Genomic DNA, 25,351 nt, shown 5'->3' with positions numbered 1-25,351 from the left:
AGCATAGGAATGAAAATAAATCGGCGAATCGCCGGCGGTATAGGCGAGACTCGCGTCTGCGTATAAAATCGCCAAGGACATCTTTATCTGAGAGGAATGCGTAGAGTAAACACTGTTGTACGATATTTCGCGTTCGGCTGCGCCACGCGCCGCGCCTGCGCAACGCTTCACACTACATTTGCTGCTTGCTCCCGTTTCTGTGGAATTCCGGGGACGTTTTTATGTCCCTTCTCAAATGGAACACTGCAAGTATCTTGCATTTTATTCAACCATCGCACAAAGGAGTTTCAAGACATCTGTTGCATTGAATTTTGTCTGGTTTACAAGAAGCTGTAGTTATTTCATTGTGGCCAATTAAAACTTGAACGAAAACGTCTTCAACACCAAATGAGATAGTATCTATAATGACTTGCTCGCTGTACCAACGTCCAAGTTGAAGGTACTCGTATACCAATTAATGTACAACATATTTAGCGCCTACAGGATTTACAGTGAAGAAACGCAGTAAAACGAACAGCCCTCGGCGTCACGCTCCGGGGAGCGGCCGGCGCGTGGGAAGACGCACCAACATGCTTTACACATACTTGGGTTACACAATCCCGCGAACGTTTCTTACCAGCCACTGAAAACTATGCATCATTTGTAAACGAACACGCGATTAAATATCCAATGAATACCAAAGAATCCCAAGTGTATGCAAAGCATAATTACACCATTGTTTCTTATTGACCCAAGTGATAATTTACCAGCAATTAATCAACCTATTATTCCATTTGCCGGTCATAACATGTAAATTCAAACATTCCACCCAAGGCATCCTTACTTCCCAGTAGTTTGTGCGAGTAATCGACGCGGATTTCACTTGTAACATAGAATTATGCATTAACGAGCATCGGAACGCAACACTCTGGTATGCGAGCCGAACAATGTACTGCCGCAGTGAAACTGCATTCAACCGATAGGTAATGAACGGCAAACACAGGTATAAATTCCCACTCGCTACTTAATCGCCGCTATCATTGTCTTCCGCGCTTCCTTGCTTAACGAGACAATGAATGGTTTTTCTACAATTTACAATGCGTAGCTGTCGAACGCTTCTGTAGTTAGGTTTTTGCCCGCCACTGCACCTCTCCTCTAGCTATCGACACTTGTGTCGTGAGATCTGCGAAAACCGCAAAATGTTCATTCACACGCAACGCGTCGCTACAGATGCGTATGTGAAGCCACTATTACCGTCAAAGTATATAGTCTCGAAGACTGACGACACCAAAACGTCATCTTATAGTGAAAACCAACAAAACCACGTAGGATAGCCTAGTTTCAATCCAGATAAAAATTGTGGTCTTAATTTTTACCCCGCGTGTTTATTATGAGGTTTTGTAGGAGATCACTGATTTTTTAAATAAATATTTACGACATTGTCACTATAAGGCGACGATAATGATCGCTATCTCGGTAAAATAACCATGTAAATATCGGAATTCAAGGGCAAATATTTCGTTATGCGACGATCTTTCCATCTCGGAATGGAAGGTATAAAACCAGCTCTAACTCGACGACATTCTTGTGGTGGGGAAATAATTGCATTCTGGTGGAAGCACGCGGACTCATAAGACTCAACTGACATGAGGGCACATTTTTCATAGTCGACGGTTTAAGTTCCACGTATATAAGGTTAATAGCGTCGTATGCGCCGAGACGTGGCCGGGTTATTTTTAGCATTAATAAATTGGCTTAGTGGCTCGGTTTATTGTGTGCGCGTTTCGAACAAGTAGAATGTCGTCGGAGTGACATCCGTGGTGCTCGCCGCTTCTAGGTCAATTTTGGACCGTCGCTGCTCTTTTAACGCCTACTTAACATTCGCTTCAAAACAATGCACCGAGCCTGAGCAGTTTTCACACGTGCTTCTTCTACCTCTTGTTCCATTGATCATGGAAAAAATCTATTATAGACATTTCTTCTCTTGTATATTCGAGGTTACAAACTTTCTAACTGATTAAGATCTGGGGTCACATTTAAGTTCAGAAGATAACGTCTCGTGACACTAAGACCACTAAGTGAATAAACGGATCTTACATACCATACCGAGTGGCGGTATCGAGTAAAGCCGTTGCCAAAAGGTTCAATAAAAATACCACTTTATGTTTCCTGTGTCAGCGGGCCATTTTATTGTGGTGTCAATGTACTGAGACCAGATTTTCATGAGAGTACATTCCTGAGTTTAATAAGCATCATACTTGATGTTCATTATCTCCCTTCCTCAATTTCAGCAATATCACAATCTTCATACGTGGTTGGCAGTTTCTACAGAACTAGGACAAAATTAATTTATAGCAAATTTTAGAAAGCTCCTTACAAATAGTCTATTTCACCGACGGACTAGAACTTGTAAAGTAAATCTTTTATGAAACTTTTAAACGGTCGTTAGAAATAATTAGAATGTACTTGTTGGAAATGCCTTTTCACGTAGGTAGGTAGTATTTCACTTCAGGGGAATATGAAGTGCAGTTGTATTCCAGGAGAATAACCTTGCTCATCAGAGCATTAATAAGGTGAGGTACTTAGCATTTTAACTGTAATTGTGCATTTTTAACTGCAGGTGTGCGTCGCGTAGTTTTAAGGTCAACTTTTTAAGACAACGATGCAGGTGTCGTTGTGTATGGTAAATAGATACGGCTAGACATGATCGGTATTTAATAGGGATGTGTGAGCACCTGCAGCTCGGTGGTGCGATAGCCAGGGGTGCGGGGGGGTGCGGTGGGCGCAGCGGGCGCGGGGCGGGAGCTGCGCCGCTTTAGAAAGGCGCGACCATAGCCGCAGGCCCGGGCCGCATTCTACGGCCTGTCATTCACGCCGCGCAACTTGCCTATGCATTGCATACCATCTCCCACCGCGCTCTCCACGCATCGCCCGCAGACGCCGCCGCACCTTACGAAACCGCCGCCGCGGCCACCGCACCGACATCCTCACATGCCACACTCGTACTTAACACATTAACGCTTCATCGAATTATTTCTGCGCCAGTTCAGGCAACATTGCTTTGAACCAGTTCCGTGGCCTCATTCGTTGCGTTCCAACACCACTCACCAAATAGTCAGACCCCTTATGACAACATGACACTCCTCCGCACAATGCGCATTCCGAAGGATAACAAATGATAACCATAATTTGTGTTTAGCTCATTTGTTGTCACTAAATTGTGGAATGTCGTGTGAAATCGACATTGTTGCGCGTGTTTTGTGACAGATGGCAGGACGGTCGCGGCGAAAGATCAGTTTGTTTTTGACGATTTATTTAACTTTAGAACACTGTTTACCACTTGAAATTACAACATGAGCAAGAATAATAGGTGCACTTTCAACTATTAGGTCCAGACCGATCGAATTCGTAGAGGAAACGCATCAAATTCCATTGGAATGTAAAGTTTTGACATGGGGCTCCTACGGGTTAACACTTCTCTTTGGAAAACTTACCTGTCTCGCGGGTCGATCCACGTCGTTTTCCTGTTGTTGTGGTCGATAAAATACAGTTTTCCGTCAAAGTCCCTCGCATAATCCCATCCGTCGGGCAAGGGTATCTCACCGTTTCGTCTCCTTGGCATATTTCACTGATTAAATCCATTCAAACGAATAACGAAGCACACTCGCGAACTAGCTACACGGCCATGTTGAATACCTCATTACGAGGCGTGACGTCACGCGGGTTCGGCCAATGGCGGCGAAGGGCCCCCACGATGGAATGCGGCGCGTACGCGAGCGCGAACACAAGCAGCGCGGGCTGCGCGGCAACACTGCGGACCGAGGGATGCATACGACCGCGCGACGCGACCCCGCGCCGTTGACTGAACCGCCGCGCCGTGCCGCCACCTTATCACCGCACATGATAATGTACACCAGCACCTACTGTCTAAACTAAATGCATTCCTCTCGACCAAATGTTTACATTACATACATTGCTGCCGCACACGCCATCACTCGCCGATGCTTTGTACAGGCCGGGCAGACTGCGAAACCGACTGGCGATATAAGCAAAAAGTAACTACGTGCCTACCCATTCAATCTATTTACGATTCCACCGCATAAATAAGTATAGGTAGAGGCGTATAGCGCGCATTCCACAGCGTAAGTATGTAGAGACATACATACACATTGCGGATACCTAACAACACATCTGATATTATAGCTGTTGCGGAGTGGGCTTGTACATGTTGTAGATCCGCTGTAACAACTACACAGTAACAAATAGAGTAAAGATACGACCTCATTCACCGATCACGTACCTACTTAGTTATCTAAGAAAACGTTGCGAATATTGCAAGATCATCATGTACGGTTGATCTGAATAATTCGATATGGAGGCTAATATAGCTTTTGTCTAAACCAAGCGAAACAAGATCATCCTTTGCCGAAAATGCACGTATCTAACTGGGATCCTAGAGACTTCTGGACAGTAGGCCATCAAGTCACAGGAAGCAGAACTATACGCCGATCCGCGTCGCGAATCCGGCCGTACGTCAGAGCGTTTGTCTGCTGTACAAAAAGTAGGTACCATGTTCCATTCTTACTTAGGCAAAACCACTTAGGTATCTCTAAACCAAAGGGAATCCGAGTTTAGACAATCTAATTAATCAGATGCTAAACCAAAAGTAGATATACTATTTTATTCCGAAGACATTTAATAATTTCCCAACTTCGCAGGGTTTCACCCATACATGTGAAGTAGTGAACTGACGTATTTGAAAAGTTTACCACGATTTGGTATTTCCCAGGAATAAATTAACGGAATCGAAATCATCCTACGCTTTTATAGTCTATTTGCATAATTAGGAGATGAGAAAATAATAATTATTTATTTATTTATATTGAGGAAGACTTGCGGCCATAACATGGTTTCAAAGTACCTGATTTGCTGATTAATAGATTTTATCTAAAGGCTAAGTTACAAGTGTCTACCTGATAATGGGTAAATTACCGATTCACAAAATGTTTTAAGATAATAGACAAATTGGGAGCGAAACAAAACAGCAAGACTAACTGGCGTCTGCAATAGACGAAAATCTAAAGTGGTCTACTGGTTTGAATGCTCACGATCTTCTGTGGTTCTGAGCTTGATTCCCATCGGGGACATTGTCAAATAACTTCGTGAGACTGTCTCAGTTTGATTACGACAAAAATCACCTGATTATTCGAAACATAAAATGATTCAACCCAACATGTTTGGTGAAACGGACATACGCGATTAAATTGTAAAATAATCGGTTCGATGTAGCTTCATAACTGTATAAATTTAAAGAGCGGCGTATAAATGCGTGCAGGAGCGCATACTACACGACGATACCTGGCTCCGGGTTTTGGAGGACAAGAAGACATGAGAGCTATTTAATTCCATCTACCGCAATTTATTTTCTGTCGAGCGAGTACCTAGATATCGTGGCTCCTGTATCGAACATTCAGTCATGAAACATCACTGCTTAAATCGTCTTCAGCGGATGGACGAGACCTATGATGATGATGATGACGAAACAGATGAGAAAAACACGTTCCGCTGCTGGTCACATGCCTCCCCTCAATCAGCCCTAGAGCATATGTTATGGAAATGGAATATACTCACCACGCTGCTCCACTGCGGATTGGCACTTAAAGGTGTTTTACGGCTAATATAGTAGCCGGGACCAAAAGCTTTACGTGCCTTTCGATCACGGAAAACTTTACCATTAATTATGTTAATGTTTTGTAAATTTGTATGCATTAAAGTGTTTTATTATTATTATTATTATTTGTATGTCATTTCCATATCTCGGATCTATGGAGACCCGGACTTTTTGGAAGGCGTGGGTGGGGCCGAAGTCAACACGTCTGAATGTTGTGTGATACCAACCGGCGATTATCCCTGTATTAGCCCTGTATGGACTATAGGAGTGCAGCCAAAAACAATCCCCAGGTTCGCTGATGAATTCACCAGGTGGCGATGGGGTCGTCGCATCCCATAATTATTATTAATTATGGAAAACCTACTTACCTTTATTTCCCTCCATTGTTTCACACTTTCGTCGCACACACTACACCCTGTGTTGTGATGCACTGCATAGGTAACTTATGTTTTTGAACTTCTTGGTACCTAAGCGTGAAGGTTCGGTCGTAGATTGCAGAGGACACTACTGGTTTCTATGACCATTATATAAACTAACAGGTACATTTCAAACACGACGACACTACCACTTGCTTGTTTTAACATAAATCGTAATTCATTGTAGATTTGCTACGGATGGTACCTACTAACTACACAACCAGACAAAATTAAGCTATAGGCTGCGAGCGCTGCAGCCCGCTTTCGGAATTCCAGGATTTTACAACATTAGGTGATTTATTCAGATTTACATAACAGCAAGCGAATCTCGCCAATAAGAATGAATGATTGATTAACCTCAACATACATAGGTAGGTACATACCTAGGTAAGTACTTGAAAATAAATGAAAATGAATAAAATTAACTTTAGCAACATTCAAGCGTACATCACACAGTTAATCAACTTTTTCATCGTTAATTAAATAAAGCGTAATAAACGTACGTACGTAAAAGTTGGTTATTTGTCATCATAATGCTGTGTGTACCTAATACTTGTGTAACTTACCATCCAATTTGACTGGGCCGGCGCGGCGCGCTGATATTTTTCCACAATGAGGCTATGACCTGACTTTTCCCGCATGATTCCAAGTCAAAGATTACAGACAGGGAATTTACAGTCGATGTCATTTTCTTGCCAATAAAATAACGAAAATAACGATTTGTTTTATAAACAAACTTTTTCTTTTGTAACTTTTTTTATTTATAACATTGTCTGGCCATTTCATTGCAAAAAAAATGCAAAAGCCATTAAGATTTTGTTTTTATTAGCTTTTTTTGTTTAAAAGGCTTTTAGAATATATTTTTTTCTTACAAAACAGCCAATTAATTACGTATAAATGACGTAATTTAATAATAATTAAATACCTTTTGCAACTTTTTTTGAAATTGCGCACTATTTTGTTTAACAAAAAAATGAAGAGTCCTCTTTTTGACGTATGAAAAGCAGTGTTTTTAACTCTTTTAACTACATTAATACTCAAATAATCATCATACCACTGCCTTCATACGATACCGTTAATAGAACAGACAACGCGATAGCGCTGGTGTGTTAACTACTGTCATATTTAAAAACCTACCTTGCTCCATGAACTCATGCCTTATGTCATTTTAGGTGATTTGTCAACACGTAAGCTTGTGCAATAAATGCCTGTTTTTCTTTAATTTTTCCTCGTGGATCGATTGTTTCTCGTTGAAAATAGTAAATTAAATATTTAGACATGACTTTGAGCGATAGCGAAGATTTTGAGAGCGCCGATGAAGGCCAGGACCACACGGATAAGAAAGGCAGAAAGTCTAGGAATTCATCGTCAAATTATAGTGATAACTTGGAAGCGGAAGGAGATATGAAAAAGGCTTCAGCGCCTGTAGTGACCAAGGATAACCCTAAGCTAACAGTGGTAAGGATTACATTCAAACTACATTCAAAGTAAAGGTATTTTTAAATTTAAAGTTGGTTATCTCACTAGTATTATAACGCATATTTTCCAATACGTAACTCATTAATTCAGTGCGATGTATTGTATTCCGTCTAGTGAACTTTAAAAACAAGTTTCCTTTGCCATATTTTAATGTTTTATGTGATGGAATATTTAGTAAGTTTGTATTTACAAAGTAGAATCATCTATTAATAAAAAAAATATATCTATTTATTGAAACACAAGATTGTAATTTAGTTGTTCTAACCACGTCGGAACATAATATTGCTGAGAAGCAGTGCAAGAAACTCAAAGCTCAATTTTCGAAAATAAATATTTAGATAAGTTATATTTTTACTTACCTGACTCACCGACTTTGCTTCCTCAACTCAAAGACTCATTACAGCAGGTGGTATGCCGTGGTGGTGTACTTCAAGGGAAAATAGGAGTGGTATCATGTACATATGTAAGTAATATTTTTATTTTCAGGAAGAAACAGACGGTTGGGATGACTTTGACATTGACAGTAGTGAACCGGTAGTACAGCCAAGTCCTGATAAGAAAACTAGTGATAATAAAAAGCCTGCATCCAAACTTGAACCTAAGCAAACTTCTAAGGAAAAAGAACCTGTAAAGAGTAGTAAAGATATGGGCTGGGATGACTTTGATGACTGGGGAGATGATAATACAGTTACCAATGCATCTAAGGAGCCAAAAGTGAGTTATACTGTAATTTTTTTTTTGTCCTTGTTATCTGCCATCAGTCGCTAGACTATTATCAGATCTGTTCTGTTATTTTCACTGTTTTGAACTATACAGCCAGCACTGCATTGTCCATTAGAGTTATACTGTAATTAAAATATATTATTTAATGGGTTTAATGTCTGAACAAGTACAGACTTAAATGTTTATCCAAGCATTCTTAGTTTTGGTTTCATTTAATACCTCATTAACTTTATTACCATTCGATAATGTAGACACATTCATACATAACATAAACAACGTATATATGTCCCACTGCTGGGCACATGCCTGCCCCTATGGAGCATAATTCTCCACTACGCTGCTCCACTGTAGATACAGATGACATTATAAAATAAGAATCATTGTGGACCCTGGAGGGCATTCATTCAGCCAGTTAAGGTTTTATTTATTTTTAACTCAATTGCTGGTTAGCAGAGCCCCCATAACATGTAAAATTTTTAGTTTACACTGTCTGGTTAACTAATCCTTTGCCTCAGGGATATGAAAATACCTTTGAAGCTGGCTTGATCACCCAGAGTGCCCTAAGTGTCATTAAAAATTAGAAAAAATAAAAGCTTTTTTTAAAATCTAAGACATTTTATGGTTTGTTCAGTCTTATTTGTAATTTTTTTTTTCATTTTTGTGCCCAAACATGTGATCGGTCGACTGACCATAAGCAGTTATTATGACTTGGTTTTAAGTGATACGCAGACAGGCCCCCTCATTAGAGGGCTGCCACTTAATGAATTAAGGTGTTACTATATTGTTTATATAGTTTAGATATTATCCCATGTGTGGGTCCTTTTTTGTTATTAAGACATTTTATTTGAATAAAGTATATGGACATTCTCTATGGACAAATGTGGTTCCTGTACTAGACATTGGCAGTAATGGTTGTCTCTACTCTATGACGACCGGTTGCCATACAACCATATAGTTGAAGTATATTTGAATTTGTAATCAAATAAGACCAATTTATATTTATAAAACTACAAGTATATGACACTTATAATTTAATATTAATAATTAACAAATTCCAGGAGCAGTCACATAAAGCACCATCCCCACAAGACCGTGATATCAAGGAGGTGACAGAGAAGCTGGCGTCTACCTCCACCGGCGGCTGGGGATGGGGGTGGGGCATGGACTCCCTGCTGAGCACTGCCACTGCCGGTCTCACCACTATCACTAACCAGGTTTCTCAGGTACTTTTTTTATTATAATCCTTCATTCAAATGTTTTATATTTGCATTTTTACTATTGTTATCATTGTATCTACTATCTGTTTGCCAGTCGGCAAAGGCATCCTCTAACCTTTTCTACTCCTTTCTGTCTGACAAAGTAACAACACGCTTTTTTCATCAGTACTACGTACTGATACATAACAGTGTATACTGATATACTAATATACTGAAGTCTAGTGATTAGAGCGTTAGGCTCACGATCTGGAGGTCCGGGTTCGATTCCCGATGGGGACATTGTCGAAATCACTTTGTTACGCCGTTAAGCCGTTTGTCCCGGCTATTAGCTGTAAAAACACCTCCACCAACCCGCAGTGGAGCAGCGTGGTGGAGTATGCTCCATACCCCCTCCGGTTGATTGAGGGGAGGCCTGTGCCCAGCAGTGGGACATATATAGGCAGTTTATGTTATATATTTTATATATATTTATATTTTATTTATTAGCCATAGATTCAGATACAATACTTTTTACAATGAAGAGTAAATTCCAGCAAGTTCAATTTTAACTATAAGTAGAGTATATAAATAAGACGAGAAGGCTGCGTTAGCGCACGCAACACGACGGCAGCACCATCTGTTACATAAGCTTGTAGGTACCTCATAATAGTTAAAGGAGACTAATCAATTGAGTGTCCCAATAATCATATCTACAATATTTTTTTTTTCAAATGCTGCCTTTAAAATTCCAGGGCATAACAACAGTCCTAGAAACGGGTATTGGTGCACCGGAACCAGAAGAGTTGGCCAAGAGAATGGCGGCTAGTGATGATAAGATTCCAGAAACTAGTTCGTACGCTGCCAAACCCGCTGAACAGACAGAAAGTGCTAAAACTCCAAGCGATAGCGGATTTGGTTTTGGAAATATACTGAAGTTCGTTGAATCCACAGGTTTGGCTTTATTTTTCATGTTAAGATTTAAAAATAAGTTCATAGAATTTTGTCTTGATTTTTTTAATATGCATTTTCATTTTTGTGTTGCTTGTTTACATTATAATCTGCATAGATTTCCAACAAAGGGATTGTGTCCAACTAGTCAAATCAGTTACTGTTTACTAAACGTCAAAACACGAAATTACTATGGAATTTATATGAAAATATAAAACATATATATATAAAAACGTGACAAAATGTCGCTCTTATTATTACTTATTTCTTTATTTTTTTTATCTATTTTTTTTCGAGGCTTGAGCCACTCTTGGTGGTTATGCCAGCCTCATAGTTTAGAGCGTTTAATGATGATCAAATCAACAATTTACAAAAGAATACCATTACAGCACTACACCATGCTGTTCAGGGATTGTTACTCCTAAGATTTCTTTATTAAATAAGTTATTTTTTTCTTATTTTGTGACCACTTGCAATCGCTCCGAAGACCATAAGCAGGTCTGTTCTTTCATTTCATCAGTCGGGTATTATAGTTATTAAATAAGTTAAATATAAAAAGAAAACGTTTTAATCGCCTTCTTCTATCGTGTGGGTTGTGAGGTGAATTCCCAACCTCATCAACCCTGGTGTCAGGGTTATTATTGAGCCGCCAAAGGCCCCTGACATGATCATTTACTTACATCAGTAAGTAGTAACTACTACTAAGAAAAATAAGAAAATGACTTGTATAACTTTAGGAGGTGTCTGCAGGAATCGGGGCCATTATGTGTCGGTGTATTTTTTTTAATTTCCTTATTGGTCACATTACAGGTTCCAAAGTAATAACAGGTGGCTTGGACACCCTGGAGACTATAGGACGTAAGACTATGGAGATACTTCAGGAAGGTGACCCTCGGTTCGTAAGGAAACGGGCACTGCTAGGGTTAGACCCTGATACTCCCGTGCTCTCCAAAGTACTGAGAGAAGCCAAGGCCAAAGCCGAGGAGGAGGATCGGATACGAGAAGAGAAGAGAGAAGCTAAGGAGATACATTATGAGAATCTTTTTGATGATTATGGAGGTTTGTTTTCCTAATTATACACACTTCTCATCAAAAAATCGATACCTCGCAAATTATGTTTCGTAAAAATTATTTGAAAAATATTAAATATGAATATTAGGAATAAAAAATAAATGTTTTTTTTACAGTGGTATTACAATATTTTTTATTCTTAATGTTAATGTTCCAAATTAAATTTTTTTATACAACTCATGTTATGTTTAACAAATTTGAAAGTGTTCGATTTTTTTTATGAGAAGTTCGCTCTACCTGACTTTAGTTGGTAATGTTGGCATTACGCCGGCTGGATAAATAGTTATAGGGCTATTGTACTTGTACTTTAATGAGTTTGCTGATGATCTATGATCAATCAATGAGTTGGCTCTCGAAGAAACCTGACGGAAATGGTGAAATCGATGATAGACCTCTCTTACCCACAACATGTCATGTTTGCATGCAGTTTTTTTTAATATTAAACATTAGCATAAAGTATTTGTAAAATTTTATCATTCCAGGGTTAGTCCACTTGGAAGCGCTGGAGATGTTGGCTAAACAAGTTAACATGCGCATTGAAGAGCGGCTGCGCTGCGCCGACAGCGAAGAGAAGCAGGACCTCAAGGAGACCTTACAGCAGATCACTGGTAACATTGACATGTTATATATCTATTCAGCCTTGAAGCCCATTATACTTGATAAAGCAGGTGAAGACAAGGCTCGACGTGCGCTTTGACACGCGCGTATAATGTTATTTTATACCCCTTAAAGTATTGTGTGTGTGTGTGTGTGTGTGTGCGTGCGTGCGTGCGTGCGTGCGTGCGTGCGTGCGTGTGTGTGTGTCAACAAACGCGGTAAGAACCCGTTATTATGTGCTTTAATTGTGTCAACACGGTTCAGATGCTTTTTTAGAAGAACTCCTTAGTGAATGCGAGTGTCTTTTTATAGGATGTCAGTGGGTGGTACCCAGAAAAAACTTGACAACAAACCATGGAACTAACCGATTGACTCCGTTCTTACAGATCTATGCGAGCTACCCGAGGAGGATGAGAGTGATGACGAGGAGACGGCGCAGCGGTACGCCGCCATGTCCAAGGCTGAAGTGTTCCACGAGCGGCTGCAGAAGGCTACGCAGGACCTCGGCGTCAAACTCACGTTCCAGCCCTTGATCAAGTCAGTATTGCAACATCATCATCTCCCTAGCATTATCCCGTTTTTCACAGGGTCCGCTAACCTAACCTGAAGTTTGACAGGTCCAGTTTTTTACAGTAGCGACTGCCTGTCTGTCCTTCCAACCCGCGAAGGGAAAACCAGCCCAATACAGGTTAGGTTACATACCTCCGAAAATGCATTTCTCGGGAATGTGGGTTTCCTCACGATGTTTTCCTTCACCGCTGAGCAGGTGATAATCATTTGTGCTCCAAACATAAATTCCAAAACGAATTCGACAATCATTGGTTTAGATCTGTGCTGGATTCGAACCTGCGACCTCAAAGTAAGAGGCAAGCGTTCTACCAACTGGACTACCACGGCTTCTCATACAATTGCAACCTATCACATAAAATATACATTGTCGGCAAAGTATCTATGGAAGTTGAGAAACAGTAGAGTTATCGTAGTTATTTGTTTGCAGGAGTAGTAGTAAAAGGGAGCTGGACCGGCGAAAGCGGTTCTCCTACAAAAGGCGCGTTAGTGCCTTTTCATCCTCTCTCCCTCTCTCTCTTTCTCTCTCTTCTATTCCGTGGTTTATATCAATATTCGTTTAGATGACGGCTGACAGAGATGAAAGGAAGAAGAATACATGTTGCTAGAGTGGAATTAAGGGCAGCAATATTGTTGCAGACACTACACAGAAGTCCTGGAATGGCTGTCGGACCCGGAAGCGGACTGCAAGGCAATCAACAAGAAGGCAATAACGTCTCTTGCGCAGATAACGGCGCAGTGCGTCGAGATCTACCACAAGACCGCCGAGATGATGCTCGTCAAGCAACGACGGTCAACGGCCGATGAAGCTGACGCTCTTACACAGTGAGTACTCTCTCTCTCTCTTTACCTCTCTGTTTCCCTTACTCCTACCACAAGACTGCAGAGATAATAATAATTTATTGCACACACATTTAAAAGGTTGATTGAGGGGAGGTTTGTGCCCAGCAGCGGGACGTATATAAGCAGTTTATGTGCATTTAAAAGACATTAACAGGAGAAACTTAAATTATTTTTTGTTTTTATAGCACATACCCGTGCTTAGTGGAAACTCAAAATGAAATAAAAATCTGACTCGGACGGGACTTGAACTCGCAGCTCTTGTCAAACCGGAACGATCGTGTTAACCATTACACCACCGGGTCCACCTCCTGTCCATGCGAAATTCTTTCGCTCTATGTATCGTCATTAATCCGACGCCGGCGACATCTATCTAGAATATTGAGTATTTACTCAATTTTTTGATAAATAGATTTGCAATATTTTAGGAGAAATTTATTCTAAGGTGGGTAAAGGCGAGTTTTCAAGTTTCGGTCAACCGAACGTCGCCAGGTCTCTCTGGGCCTCCCCCTTTTGCGTTTTACACACACACTCTCTCTCTCTCTATCTCTCTCTCTCTCTCTCTCTCTCTCTCTCTCTCTCTCCATATAAGAGCTGCGCTCTTGTCGGTGGGGTAATCGCCATTCCTCTCTTCTTCCCGCCAAAACCTTCACCTCCCGATACGACACGACCTGCACCTTCTCTTTTATTTGTTTCATAAATGTTCTCCTAGGTCTACCCCTTCCTCTCTTCCCTTCAATTTTTCCTTCTATAATGTTTGTTACAAATGAATCTTGTCGTATCAGGTGGCCAATCATATTTCGTCTTCGGTTCTCTATAGTCTTCAATATGGTTCTCCTTTCTTCAACTCTTTCCAGCACTTTTTCATTTGACACCATTTCAGTCCAGCTTATACCCTCCATCCTTCGCCAACACCACATCTCAAACGCATCGAACCTCTCTCTGTCTCTCTGTGTCATAGTCCACGTTTCACTGCCATAGAGTACAATGCTTCAAATATATGATTTAATAAACCGTTTTCTTATTTATGTTTTTTTTTAAATTTCAGATTGACAGTGGCACTGAGTCAATACATCCAGGAGACGGCGAAAGTGTTCGCACAAACACTAGATAACAAAGCAACGTCGGACTACGCCGCCGAAGCTAACCATTACATCACCAATATATACTTAGAGGTAATTACACACACATTATTCAGGATGTTCTAAATTCAATTCAAATTCAACAATATCTTTATTCAGTAGGTAACATAGTTACACTTTAAATCGACATTTTTTACATAACGAACGTCTCATACGCCTAAAACTACTGCAGCTTCTCACAACCTGTATAGCCGGGGAAAAGAAGCTGCAAGAAAAACCTCGGCAAAGGGCCCTAGACGTTCTTTTAAAAAAAATAACATAAAATATTATTATACAATTGAGGAATTTAGCTGCCTAATATCAGTTCTCAGACAGTCCCATGCATACATATCTTCTAAATAATCACTAACCTTATAATAACCTTATTTGCAAGTTTCTGTTTAACTACTGTCTTAAAACAGTTGAAAGGCAAATTCTGAATGTCAATTTGAAAGAAAGGCCAGGGGCACTGACATCCTATGAACAAATAGACTCACATTCTCTAAAGAGTTTTTCTATAAAAGCGTCCGAACCGTGTTGTAAATACGTGTACATTAAGTTATGTAGATAGTATAAGTTCGTTCCCTCAAATTAAGATGCTATGGCTGTTCAAATAAAGTGCAATATCAGTTGTACAGTGACGTTACACGCCGTCGCTTGTGACATGATGCGCCGCGGACATTTTACAGTGATTGGTTGTCTATTTGTTATACGAGGTGTATGGCCAGGGGGTTTGAAACGGAATTTCCTTTTCGACGGATAAGAAAGTTACAGTCATAACTTAAAATAAAATTAGATGGTGTGTACAGTCATGAGCAATATCATGTACCTATTTCATATTTGACATTTAATGAGGCTTACGGTTTAAATTGTCAAAAAAGTTAATGTGACAAGGTTACAAAGTGTATACATATTATTATTAGTACTCGTGACCGTACCGGAATCGGCACCAATGTTCCAAATTCAAATTTTAATTAAAATCGTTTTTTGTTAAATTTAAAATTCGAAACTGTTTTGATGAGAAATAGGTACCTATATGATGACCTGGGGTGTAAAAATGGCCACATCGAAGCAATTCATCTAAGAAAGCAATATTGCTATTTGACATTTGTTTGCATTAAGCACGTTAAATAAATAAAATATGCGCAAATGTCAAATTGCAATATTGCTTTTTAGATGAATTGCTTCGATGTGGCCATTTTAACCCTCCTGTAATGGTAAATTACATTTATGTATTCATAATTAGATTAATATTTATTAATTGATATTGGTATTTCTTTTCCAGGGTGGCAACAGTGTATCGTACATTCAAGACGCATTCCTGTTAATACAACCCATCATACAAATAGGCGCTATATAATGTACATAAATAATTAGAAAAGGTTTAGTACGATCTACTCTGAACCGGCGTGCGTGTATGAAACGATTGATGAATGTGGAGGAAGCAAGAAAAGTGTGTCAGGATCGAAGCAAATGGAATTCTACAGTCTCCGCTTACCTCGGTGGGAAATAGGCGTGAGTTTATGTATGGTCTCGAGCATTAATATGTATACACTTTGGTACCATGTCACATTATTTTTTTTGACAAATTCAACTGTAAGTCTCACTAAATGTCAAATATGTTAGTGCGACAGAGTCCTAAAGTGAGTACATTATATTGTTCATGACTGTATGTATCATAATTTTATTTTATAAGTTTGCGTTTGACCGCAACTCACTTTTTAGTAAATGACGAAGTGGCCTAAGGTGATACACGGCTATATAGTAAGGGGACGAACGCGTGGACTGTGTCTCTTAAGACCTAGAGTGGATACACATTTAGTAAAGCACCTTTTTTTTACTATGAGCAGATTTGGTATAAGTGAAGTGTCAGGTAGAGTGTGTCCTCCAGCGAGGACAGCTACTCATAATTAGCTAATCTATGACCACTTATTCTTCTGAATGCTCCATTATATCTTTTCTCTTGAGTCCAGTAAGCTGGATTGCCAATTCATTGGGATGTTTTTTCAGCCTTGCTTGGTAGAGTAAAGCACCTAAATAATAATTTATAATCATTTAAAATCTTCAATAAGACCCAGAGGGTTATTCTAGATAATATTTATTCTTCCTCCGAAATAATAGGCTAGTTTCCAACTATAATAGTCAAATCAATTACTTTTTACTAAACGTCAAAACACGAAATTACTATGGAATTTGTATGAAAAGGAACAAGTGACGTCATAGAAAAATGTGACCCAATGTCGGACGTATTATTACGTTTTTATTGTTTAAAATTTATAAATAAGTTAAATAGAAAAATAAAATGTTTTTCGTTAGTTTTACTTGTGTTATTATTTAGTAATCAGAATTTCATAATTTATCTTGAACCTATATATACGACCCAATTAAAGTTGTCGATATCCGTGTGGTTACCCTACCTTAGGCTTCGTCGTCGCTTGCGGTTAGGTTATAATTAGGTGAGAAACCTATGTTGAATAGAAAAATAATAATAAAATTAAGTTTTATTTCGTTGGTTTAGTCTCGACAGCATTTCAAACACATATCTATTATAATTTTTAAAATTTTATCCTGAAAAAATGTAAAAAAATAATATTCTTATTTACTCTTAATATATTGGACAATAACGCATAATAAACGTTTTGTTAGATAATGTTTATTGTTTTAATTTGAGATCCTAGTTTCTTCCAAAACTACTAAATAACAATCTGGGGTATAAAAGGGCCACTTTGAAGCAATTCATCTAAAAATATTGCAATTTGACATTTGCGTTTAAGAAAGTTAATGCGCAATGTCATTAAATGTCAAAGAACAATATAATGTTCCCACTTTAGGACTCTGTCGCACTAACATATTTGACATATAGTGAGACTTACAGTTCAATTTGTCAAAAAACTTAATGTCACATGGTACCAAAGTGTATACATATTAATGCTCGTGACCGTATGTGCGATGGGTTAGTGGATATCCTGTTATTATACAAGCTGGTAAATCTTATTATTATGAGCAATATAATGCACCCACTTTAGGACTCTGTCGCACTAACATATTTGACATATAGTGAGAGACCACCAAAACAAATAAATAAATAAAAAAACATAACTTTTTTAGATGAATTGCTTCAATATGGCCTTTTCAGACCCCCTGTACAATCAACATTTGAACGGCAGACCGACAAATTATGGTATTTGTTTGCATTGCGCACTTACTTTTATAAGCGCAAATGTCAAATTGTAATATTGCTGTTTTAGATGAATTGCTTCGATGTGGCCCTCCAGAAAACTCCGCCCCGCACCCATTCGTATCGGGCCACCACACCCTCTGGGTGTAACGGCCGTAAGGAGTAAGGGAGAGAGCGCGCGGACTGTATCTCGCTCCCACTTAGGCATTAGGCCGCACACGAATGAGATTTTTATATATGGGGTCACGAACATTAAAATGTATACACTTTAGTACCATGTCACATTAACTTTTTTGACAAATTGAACTGTAAGTCTCACTAAATGTCAAATACGTTAGTGCGACAGAGTCATAAAGTGGGTACATTATATTGCTCATAATAATAAGATTTACCAGCTTGTATAATAACAGGATATCCACTAACCCATCGCACATACGGTCACGAGCATTAATATGTATACACTTTGGTACCATGTGACATTAAATTTTTTGACAAATTGAACTGTAAGTCTCACTATATGTCAAATATGTTAGTGCGACAGAGTCCTAAAGTGGGTACATTATATTGCTCATGACTGTACTCTATATAGTCATCAACAGCAGCTGTTTTAAACCGAAATTAATGTTTGATTTTAACCGTTTTTTTTTTTAAATGGCTGTAAACCGGCCTTACATCTATACTCGGGTCTCATACCCAGTAGGCGAAAAACCTTAGCTGACTTATAAAAGCTTCACAGAACTATCCCAGGTTCTGTGAAGCTTTTAGGTATATCTTTCATATCAAAGACCATTTTCACTAAAGAAGGCAAAAATAAGTGCAAAATTTGTCGCACACTTGACCATTTTTTTTTCCTGACATCTGCCTCAAGGGTTAGTCGCCATTTCTCCGCAATTTTGAACATCTTGCCTGCTATGACATGTGCATGATTGATGGTTTAAGCTGCGGTTACAAATTTGGCATTGTGGCCCAAAGATGTAACGGGTGCGAATCCCGGGACAAAAGATTTCAGGCCTGGCAGTTAGTGGGGACACCTGCTTTATTTCTGAAGTTTAAAGTATGATGAGATCAAAATACAAAGTCCTAAGTACATAGGTACTCACGTAGTTATCTAGGTACTTTAAAACTCATGGCCTTTCATTTAAAACCACAAGTCTTCTGAGTATTCACGTAAGAATGGTCTCTTGAAATGCATACACAACTCAGGCCCGCAATCCTATTGTTATTAGCCGCATATAGACATATAATACGTTATATGATCTGTGATAATACTAAGGTGCAGCGCTGAGGTCTTCTCACTCATGACCTCCTTAGCATTATCCCGTTTTTCACAGGGTCCGCTTACCTAACCTGAACATTTGACAGGTCCGTTTTTTTACAGAAGTGACTGGTTGGAAGGTGAGACAGGCAGTCGCCTCTAAAAAAGCCGGAACGTTCAAATCTTCAATTTAGGTAAGCGGACCCTGTGAAAAACGGGATAATGCTAGGAAGATGATGATGCCAGGTGTAATACTCCGTAATCCGCATAGAAGGGATACTCGGCTCCGCATCAAAAAAGTTTGGAGCGAACTTGAATTAGGTACCTACCTTACAAAGGAACCAAATTACCAACTTAACTTTGAACTGCTTTTATACCTTAATAACTTTTCAATCCCAGTCGCTCTGGTTTTACAACCCTATTACATTAATTTAAAAACTCACATAAACATAATCAACCCGGCAGAAATTAGTTTACCTCCCAAACCATAACTAACCTTTTTCTTATTACCTAATGGTCGAGTTGGGGACAAAAAATTGAATCCTAATTGCTCTGTCAATGGATCGTAAATTTAGGTTTTATGGGCTATTATTTTTTTGTTAAAGACAATTCTAACTCGAAACGACTTTCAATGTCGAAATACTTAATAATACTTAATGCAATATGCAGTTAAAATCATTTTAAATGATGGTTTTGGAGGGGCCTGTTATTATGATAATAATAAAATATGCTTACTTACCTTGATAGCTAAATCTAGGCACGTGAACTAAAGAGAATTATACCTACCTAGATAGATAGGTACATACTCCATTTTGGAATGGTTATTGGCACAATGGCAGAACCTTTTTTTAAGCATGGCTAAGGATCAGACCGAAAAACTAAAGTAAGTACCTACTTAAGTATAAGTATCTTTTCCATATTCCATGTTACCGTTTACCATTTATTTGGACTTACTGCAATCGTATAGGTGTTACTTATTACCATTTATTTTCAAGGACATTTTTCCGTAACCAATACCTACATTCAACGTTATCTATTACGTACACTATGAAAATTACGCAAGTAAAAACATACATACATAAACTCAAGCCTATTTCCCACCGGGTTTTTTTGTCTTTACGCAATTAATAACAGGATGTTTTAAAGAAAGGCCTGGTCAAAACTACGTAAGTATATTATATAAAGACTTTGGTAAGAGAGGAGGAAGCGAAAGTGCTTTGTCAGGAATTCCATGGTCTCTGTCTTCCCCACGGGTGTGTACGGTCACGAGCATTAATCTGTAAACACTTTGGTACCATGTCACATTAACTTTTTTGACAAATTGAACTGTAAGTCTCAATAAATGTCAAATATGTTAGTGCGACAGAGTCCTAAAGTGGGTACATTATATTGCTCATGACTGTACACTATCTACGAAACGCAGGAAAATAAGCTGAATGATGTCTAAGTTTTTCTGTACCCGACCATATTATGATAACGAAACACCTTAACTCGGTGCTACTCGTACATCCATTCATGAATCTTCACCGGAACACAATTAGAAAGCAAACAATACACCGATATGTCCACTGCTCCTTATTTGGCAGGATATTTCCGCTTCTTAATAACAATAGACAGACGCTGTCGAACATAATAAATAATAAAACAAGAATGCTCGGCTTTGGCAAAAACTTGCATCAATATTCTGTTAAGTTGCCACTTCAATCTTTTATTCAATTTGCGTACGACTCACACCTTTCGTTATACAGTGGCTGTCAATGTTTAAGTTTCTTATATGTCCGTATAGGTAATGATACGTACGTCTCACCATCACCACCTATCAGGTTGATCTGACAAACAGCTCAAGGAGGTGCGGGTACTTAGGGTGGTATTAATAAACTAATCTCAGCTTTGAGACTGCCTCAAGATCATGTCAATGTGACAGTTCTTATATAAAAACAGGGACTTGATCATCATCTTGAGGGCAGTCTCAGCTAAGATTCGTTTATTAATACCACCCTTAGTAATCTTGCGAATACTTACCTCTGACTACCGCAATTGGAATATAGTTGGGAGCTTATGTTATGTTAAGTTAGGTAATGACAGGTAAGTAAGTGTGTGTCTAAAAACCTACAGAAGTGAGCATGTGAGTGTGGTGGGTTAGTGGTCTTTGTGGGGAGGTCAGAAAAAAATTGGTAAAAACTTACCGCACGGATTTACTTCACCGCATAGTTGCCTGGATATTTGCCTTAAATAATTGTTTTATTTTATTTTGTAAAACCGATTACTAAAATTATACAGCTATTTAGCCTAAGAAGTTTAAGACCGGGTTTCCACAGACGCGGAGATGGGCGGAGAAGAGCGGAGATGTGCCGATTTGACCAATCACAGCGATCGAGAGAGCGTTAAACGAAGACGCTCTGTCACTGTCTCCCTATCGGTAATTGGTCGATTCCTGCACATCTTTGCTCCTCTCCGCCCAGCTCCGCGGCAATGGAAACGAAGCCTAAGCCTGCAAACTTTGAACTCCGCTGCCTTCTAACACCGCTAAAGGTGTTCGGACGCATCTGTAAATAATCCTTTGAATTTGCGTAAAAGCTCTCAAGCTTTGTGCTAGCAATAAATTACTTTATTGATAGCTTTAATCTGCCGGTATGTTAAGAAACGGAAGTATCTACGAGGGCAGATTGTATTGAAGGTAACATTTTTTGTGTACTTATCGTGTGAGTGCTATCGAGCCGTGGTAGCCCAGTTGGTAAAACGCTTGTCTTTGAGGTTGCAGGTTCGAATCCAGCACAGGCCTAAACCAATGATTGTCGAATTTGTTTTCGAATTCATGTTTGTGTGAAGTAAAACATCGTGAGGAAACCACATTCCCGAAAAAAGTATTTTCGGAGGTATGTGACCTAACCTGTATTCAGCTGATTTTCCCTTCGCGGGTTGGAAGGTCAGTCACTTCTGTAAAAAAACGGACCTGTCGAATCTTCAGGTAAGGTAAGCGGATCCCGTGAAAAACACGAAATCACTTTATCACTAGCAAGTGATAACGATCGTGTGAGTGCTATCGGAGTTTTACTTTCCGGGTAAGTAGTTAATGCCATTTACCTACGGCAAATCTACTATTGTGACGTACTTATTAAAACAAAATTGAAATGTTATTACTTATTGAGAGGATTACAGTTACGAGAGATTGCTTTCCCAAAAAAAATATTTTGTAGAAAAACGGTAAAATTGATGTATACTTAACACTGGAAACTGACGTACTTAGAAAAAAAAAACAGAAAATTCCACAAGTAACTAATGCCTATTAATTAAAACCTACACCATTTAAAAACTTCTAATTAAAGATATTTTTAACGACATTTTATTACAATTAAGGAGATCAAAATAATCTATTTAGCCGATTACTCTTATTAACGTTACATTGTGTGATAGGATTAATTGTAAGTTGGATATTTATTCAGTGTGGTTCCGTATGGGACTGTGGTTGCAAACATCATTTCCAGAATGAACTAAAATTGCCAATTGCGCTTTTTATTTATTTAATAATAATGCTGTCATCTTGTGTGTATGTTTTAAAATGTTTCGTGTATGTGTGTGCACTAAAGTACTTACCTATATTTGATTTAATTTCACTAAATATCAAAATTAATTTGGGCGACGGCCTGCGTGGTCTAGTGGTTGAGCGTTGTGCTCACGATCCAGAGGTCCCGGGTTCGAATCCCGGTGGGGACAAATCTCAAAAATCACTTTGTGATCCCTGGTTTGGTTAGGACATTACAGGCTGATCACCTGATTGTGCGAAATTAAGATGATCCGTGCTTCGGAAGGCACGTTAAGCCGTTGGTCCAGGTTATTACTTACTGTAGTACATAGTCGTTACATGGCTCATGTCAGGGGCCTTTGCCGGCTCAATAATAACCCTGACACCAGGGTTGATGTTATAGAAGAAGAATTTAAGCGATTTGTTGACGTTGATAACCTGTCACCAAGCGGTTCGTCATATCCATCATAATAATAATATGATTAAGAGAGTATGCAGATTGTCTTATTGACGACTGCCTGCCTCGATAGAGATATAGGCACGATTTTTTGTATGTAGATTACATTTAATGGACAGCTTCAAAAATTTGTGTTTTTAATCTACTCTTTATATGGCAAGCATGTAAGTATGAAGATTTTGATAAGAGTGAAAGAAACGAAAGTGGTATTTCAGGATCTTAGTAAGTGAGATTCCGCGGTCTCAGCCTACCCTAATTGAAAATAGTGTTCTTATGTATGTAAGAACAAGCTCATCAATGGCGAACTTTTAACATTTCAACACGGACCCCTAAAATAAAATTGCTCTCGATTCAACCGGCTATTATACATGGAACAAGTTTGAAAGGAAGCAACATTCGCCATCTGTCCACTCTTGATGCTGGAAGCTCCATACAAAGATATTAATAGGTACCTACCTACTTAATATAACAGGTAACTTACTATTACGTGTAACTTTGATGAAGATGTGTGTGTGCTGTGTGTTCTAAAATAAAGTTCAATGGTGGTAAGTATTATATTGAATTATGTTGCTACCTATATCTATCTAGATAGATAGGCCTATACCCAGCAGTGAGTATCTACTCAGCCTGTATCCACCCACTGCTGGGTATAGGCCTCCTCTCTTTCACGCAATCCTTTCCGGTCCTGTGCAAGTCTCATCATTTCCGGCGTACCTCACAATGTCATCCACCGGTCTGGTGGTCTGCCTCGATATCGCATACCATTACCTGAACAACCTGACCAGCAACCTGATTATTGATTACCTGAACAATAAATAAATAACAATTTATCTAGATCTAGAAATGCTCATAAAATTCCAATCTGGACAAAAGTAAGGTTCACAAAAAAACTACATCAATGTTCTACCTCACAGGCGTGAGAGCAGGACAATACCAGACTTCCAGCGCAGGTAGGATGTACGGTCTGCATACAAAACGATCGAATAACTTATACCTACCCTATTTAATGTAGTATGTTTAGAATATTATCGTGTCGATGGCAAACTGAATAGTATCGGCCCAAAACTTGGCAACAAGTATGGCGCTATCTGCAGCGTTTATCAGATAGATAAAACGAAGGCAGGACAGAGGAATATATCGCCCAGTGGGAAAGAGACGAAAGATATGTCTCTTTTGTACTAAAAGTGTATTGCTTAAAAAACAGAACTTAAAATAAGCTTTTTTTTCCTTTGCCTAAAGGTTGTCTGGAAGAAATTGCTGCATGAGCAATAAAGCTGCCCGTTGTTATTTTTTCCTATTTTCTGTGCTTAATAAAGTATACTTATCTTAGTACGAAAGGGACGAGAGATATGTCGTAGTAATCATGCGATTTTAGATCTATGAGGTATAGGCCTTTGTACCAAAATTGACTGCAAGTTATATTATGAATACTTGTGGCTCTGTGCACGCCATTAGAAATCATGGTCATGGTAAAATAAAGGTCACTTTGTTTGGAAATAGTAACCGCACCTTTACTCCTTTACGGACGGAGTGTGGCGACAGGTGCGCAGGAGTGATTGCGCCGGCGACGGTACCGGAAGTCGGCGCGCTTATTGTCCCATTTCCGCCTATTTTGGCGGGACACACCAATGGGAATATAATTTTGCACTTCCACGCCAATTCTTTTGCCAAAATTGTTACCTTTACGCGTGTAAATTTTATTTTGGTGTTTCTGTTTATTTACAAATAAGTACTATTAAATATAATTAGCAAACTTTAAAAGAAAGGCTCTTCGAATTTCTTTAATTGTTTTGCTTTTTGTTTTATTTTTATATTTTTAAATATACTTATTTATTTTAACAATTATTTATTTATTTATATATTTATTGAGGATATTCAACTGTTTATTAAATAACAAAGAATAATTACTTACAGTAAGTACAATAAACAATTAGTATGAACAATCCAGATTTTTTGGTTAAATTCTCAGAATAATGGTTTAATAGCTTTGAATGAACGTTATAAATTCACCTACTTGAATACGTTAATGTATCTTTCGTGACTCCTACGACCAAAATCTCAATTACACTACAATCTTTATTTTTTAGTAAGTAATTTATTTTTTTGCTTTTGTATTATTATCTACAATTATTATTAAAAATAATTATACATACCAATTGGTAACATTATAATTAACTAAATCCTAGAAATGCTAAACAAAAAAGATCACACCATAACCAGTACATACAGCCTATATAATATACTGCATACTCCACCACGCTGCTCCACTGCGGGTTTTTTACCCCCAAATAGCAGGGACCAACAGCTTAATGTGCCCTTAGAAGCACGGA

The 25,351-nt window shown here is 38.7% G+C and overlaps 2 protein-coding genes across 2 annotated transcripts in view; one reads left to right on the top strand and one right to left on the bottom strand.

Annotated features, from left to right (window-relative positions):
• LOC126375448 (protein kibra) overlaps window positions 1-3,947 on the bottom strand; it is an 80,255-nt gene extending 76,308 nt beyond the window's left edge. The window contains exon 1 of the mRNA XM_050022370.1: window positions 3,474-3,947. Within this exon, the coding sequence (XP_049878327.1) occupies window positions 3,474-3,601 (128 nt within the window). The 5' untranslated portion in view covers window positions 3,602-3,947. The remainder of the gene's footprint in view (window positions 1-3,473) is intronic.
• Window positions 3,948-7,234: 3,287 nt separating this feature from the next.
• Window positions 7,235-17,259, top strand: LOC126375483 (protein FAM114A2). The gene is made up of 10 exons (XM_050022436.1): window positions 7,235-7,524; window positions 8,032-8,259; window positions 9,327-9,491; window positions 10,217-10,415; window positions 11,223-11,471; window positions 11,966-12,091; window positions 12,467-12,617; window positions 13,287-13,472; window positions 14,536-14,662; window positions 15,894-17,259. Exons 1-10 carry the CDS (start codon window positions 7,345-7,347, stop codon window positions 15,966-15,968), a joined length of 1,686 nt encoding a protein of 561 aa, XP_049878393.1. The 5' UTR covers window positions 7,235-7,344; the 3' UTR covers window positions 15,969-17,259.
• Window positions 17,260-25,351: the final 8,092 nt, after the last annotated feature.

The sequence above is a fragment of the Pectinophora gossypiella genome, chromosome 19, assembly GCF_024362695.1.
Source record: "Pectinophora gossypiella chromosome 19, ilPecGoss1.1, whole genome shotgun sequence".
Taxonomy (NCBI): domain Eukaryota; kingdom Metazoa; phylum Arthropoda; class Insecta; order Lepidoptera; family Gelechiidae; genus Pectinophora; species Pectinophora gossypiella.
Note: the sequence above shows the minus strand (reverse complement) of the source record. Positions and strands in the feature narration are given on the sequence as shown.

Coding starts and splice junctions, on each gene's coding strand:
- LOC126375483 (XM_050022436.1), top strand. CDS start 7,345: ATGACTTTGAGCGATAGCGAAGATTTTGAGAGCGCCGATGAAGGCCAG. Junction 12,092..12,466: donor GACCTTACAGCAGATCACTG/GTAACATTGACA, acceptor CCGTTCTTACAG/ATCTATGCGAGCTACCCGAG. Junction 13,473..14,535: donor GAAGCTGACGCTCTTACACA/GTGAGTACTCTC, acceptor TTTAAATTTCAG/ATTGACAGTGGCACTGAGTC.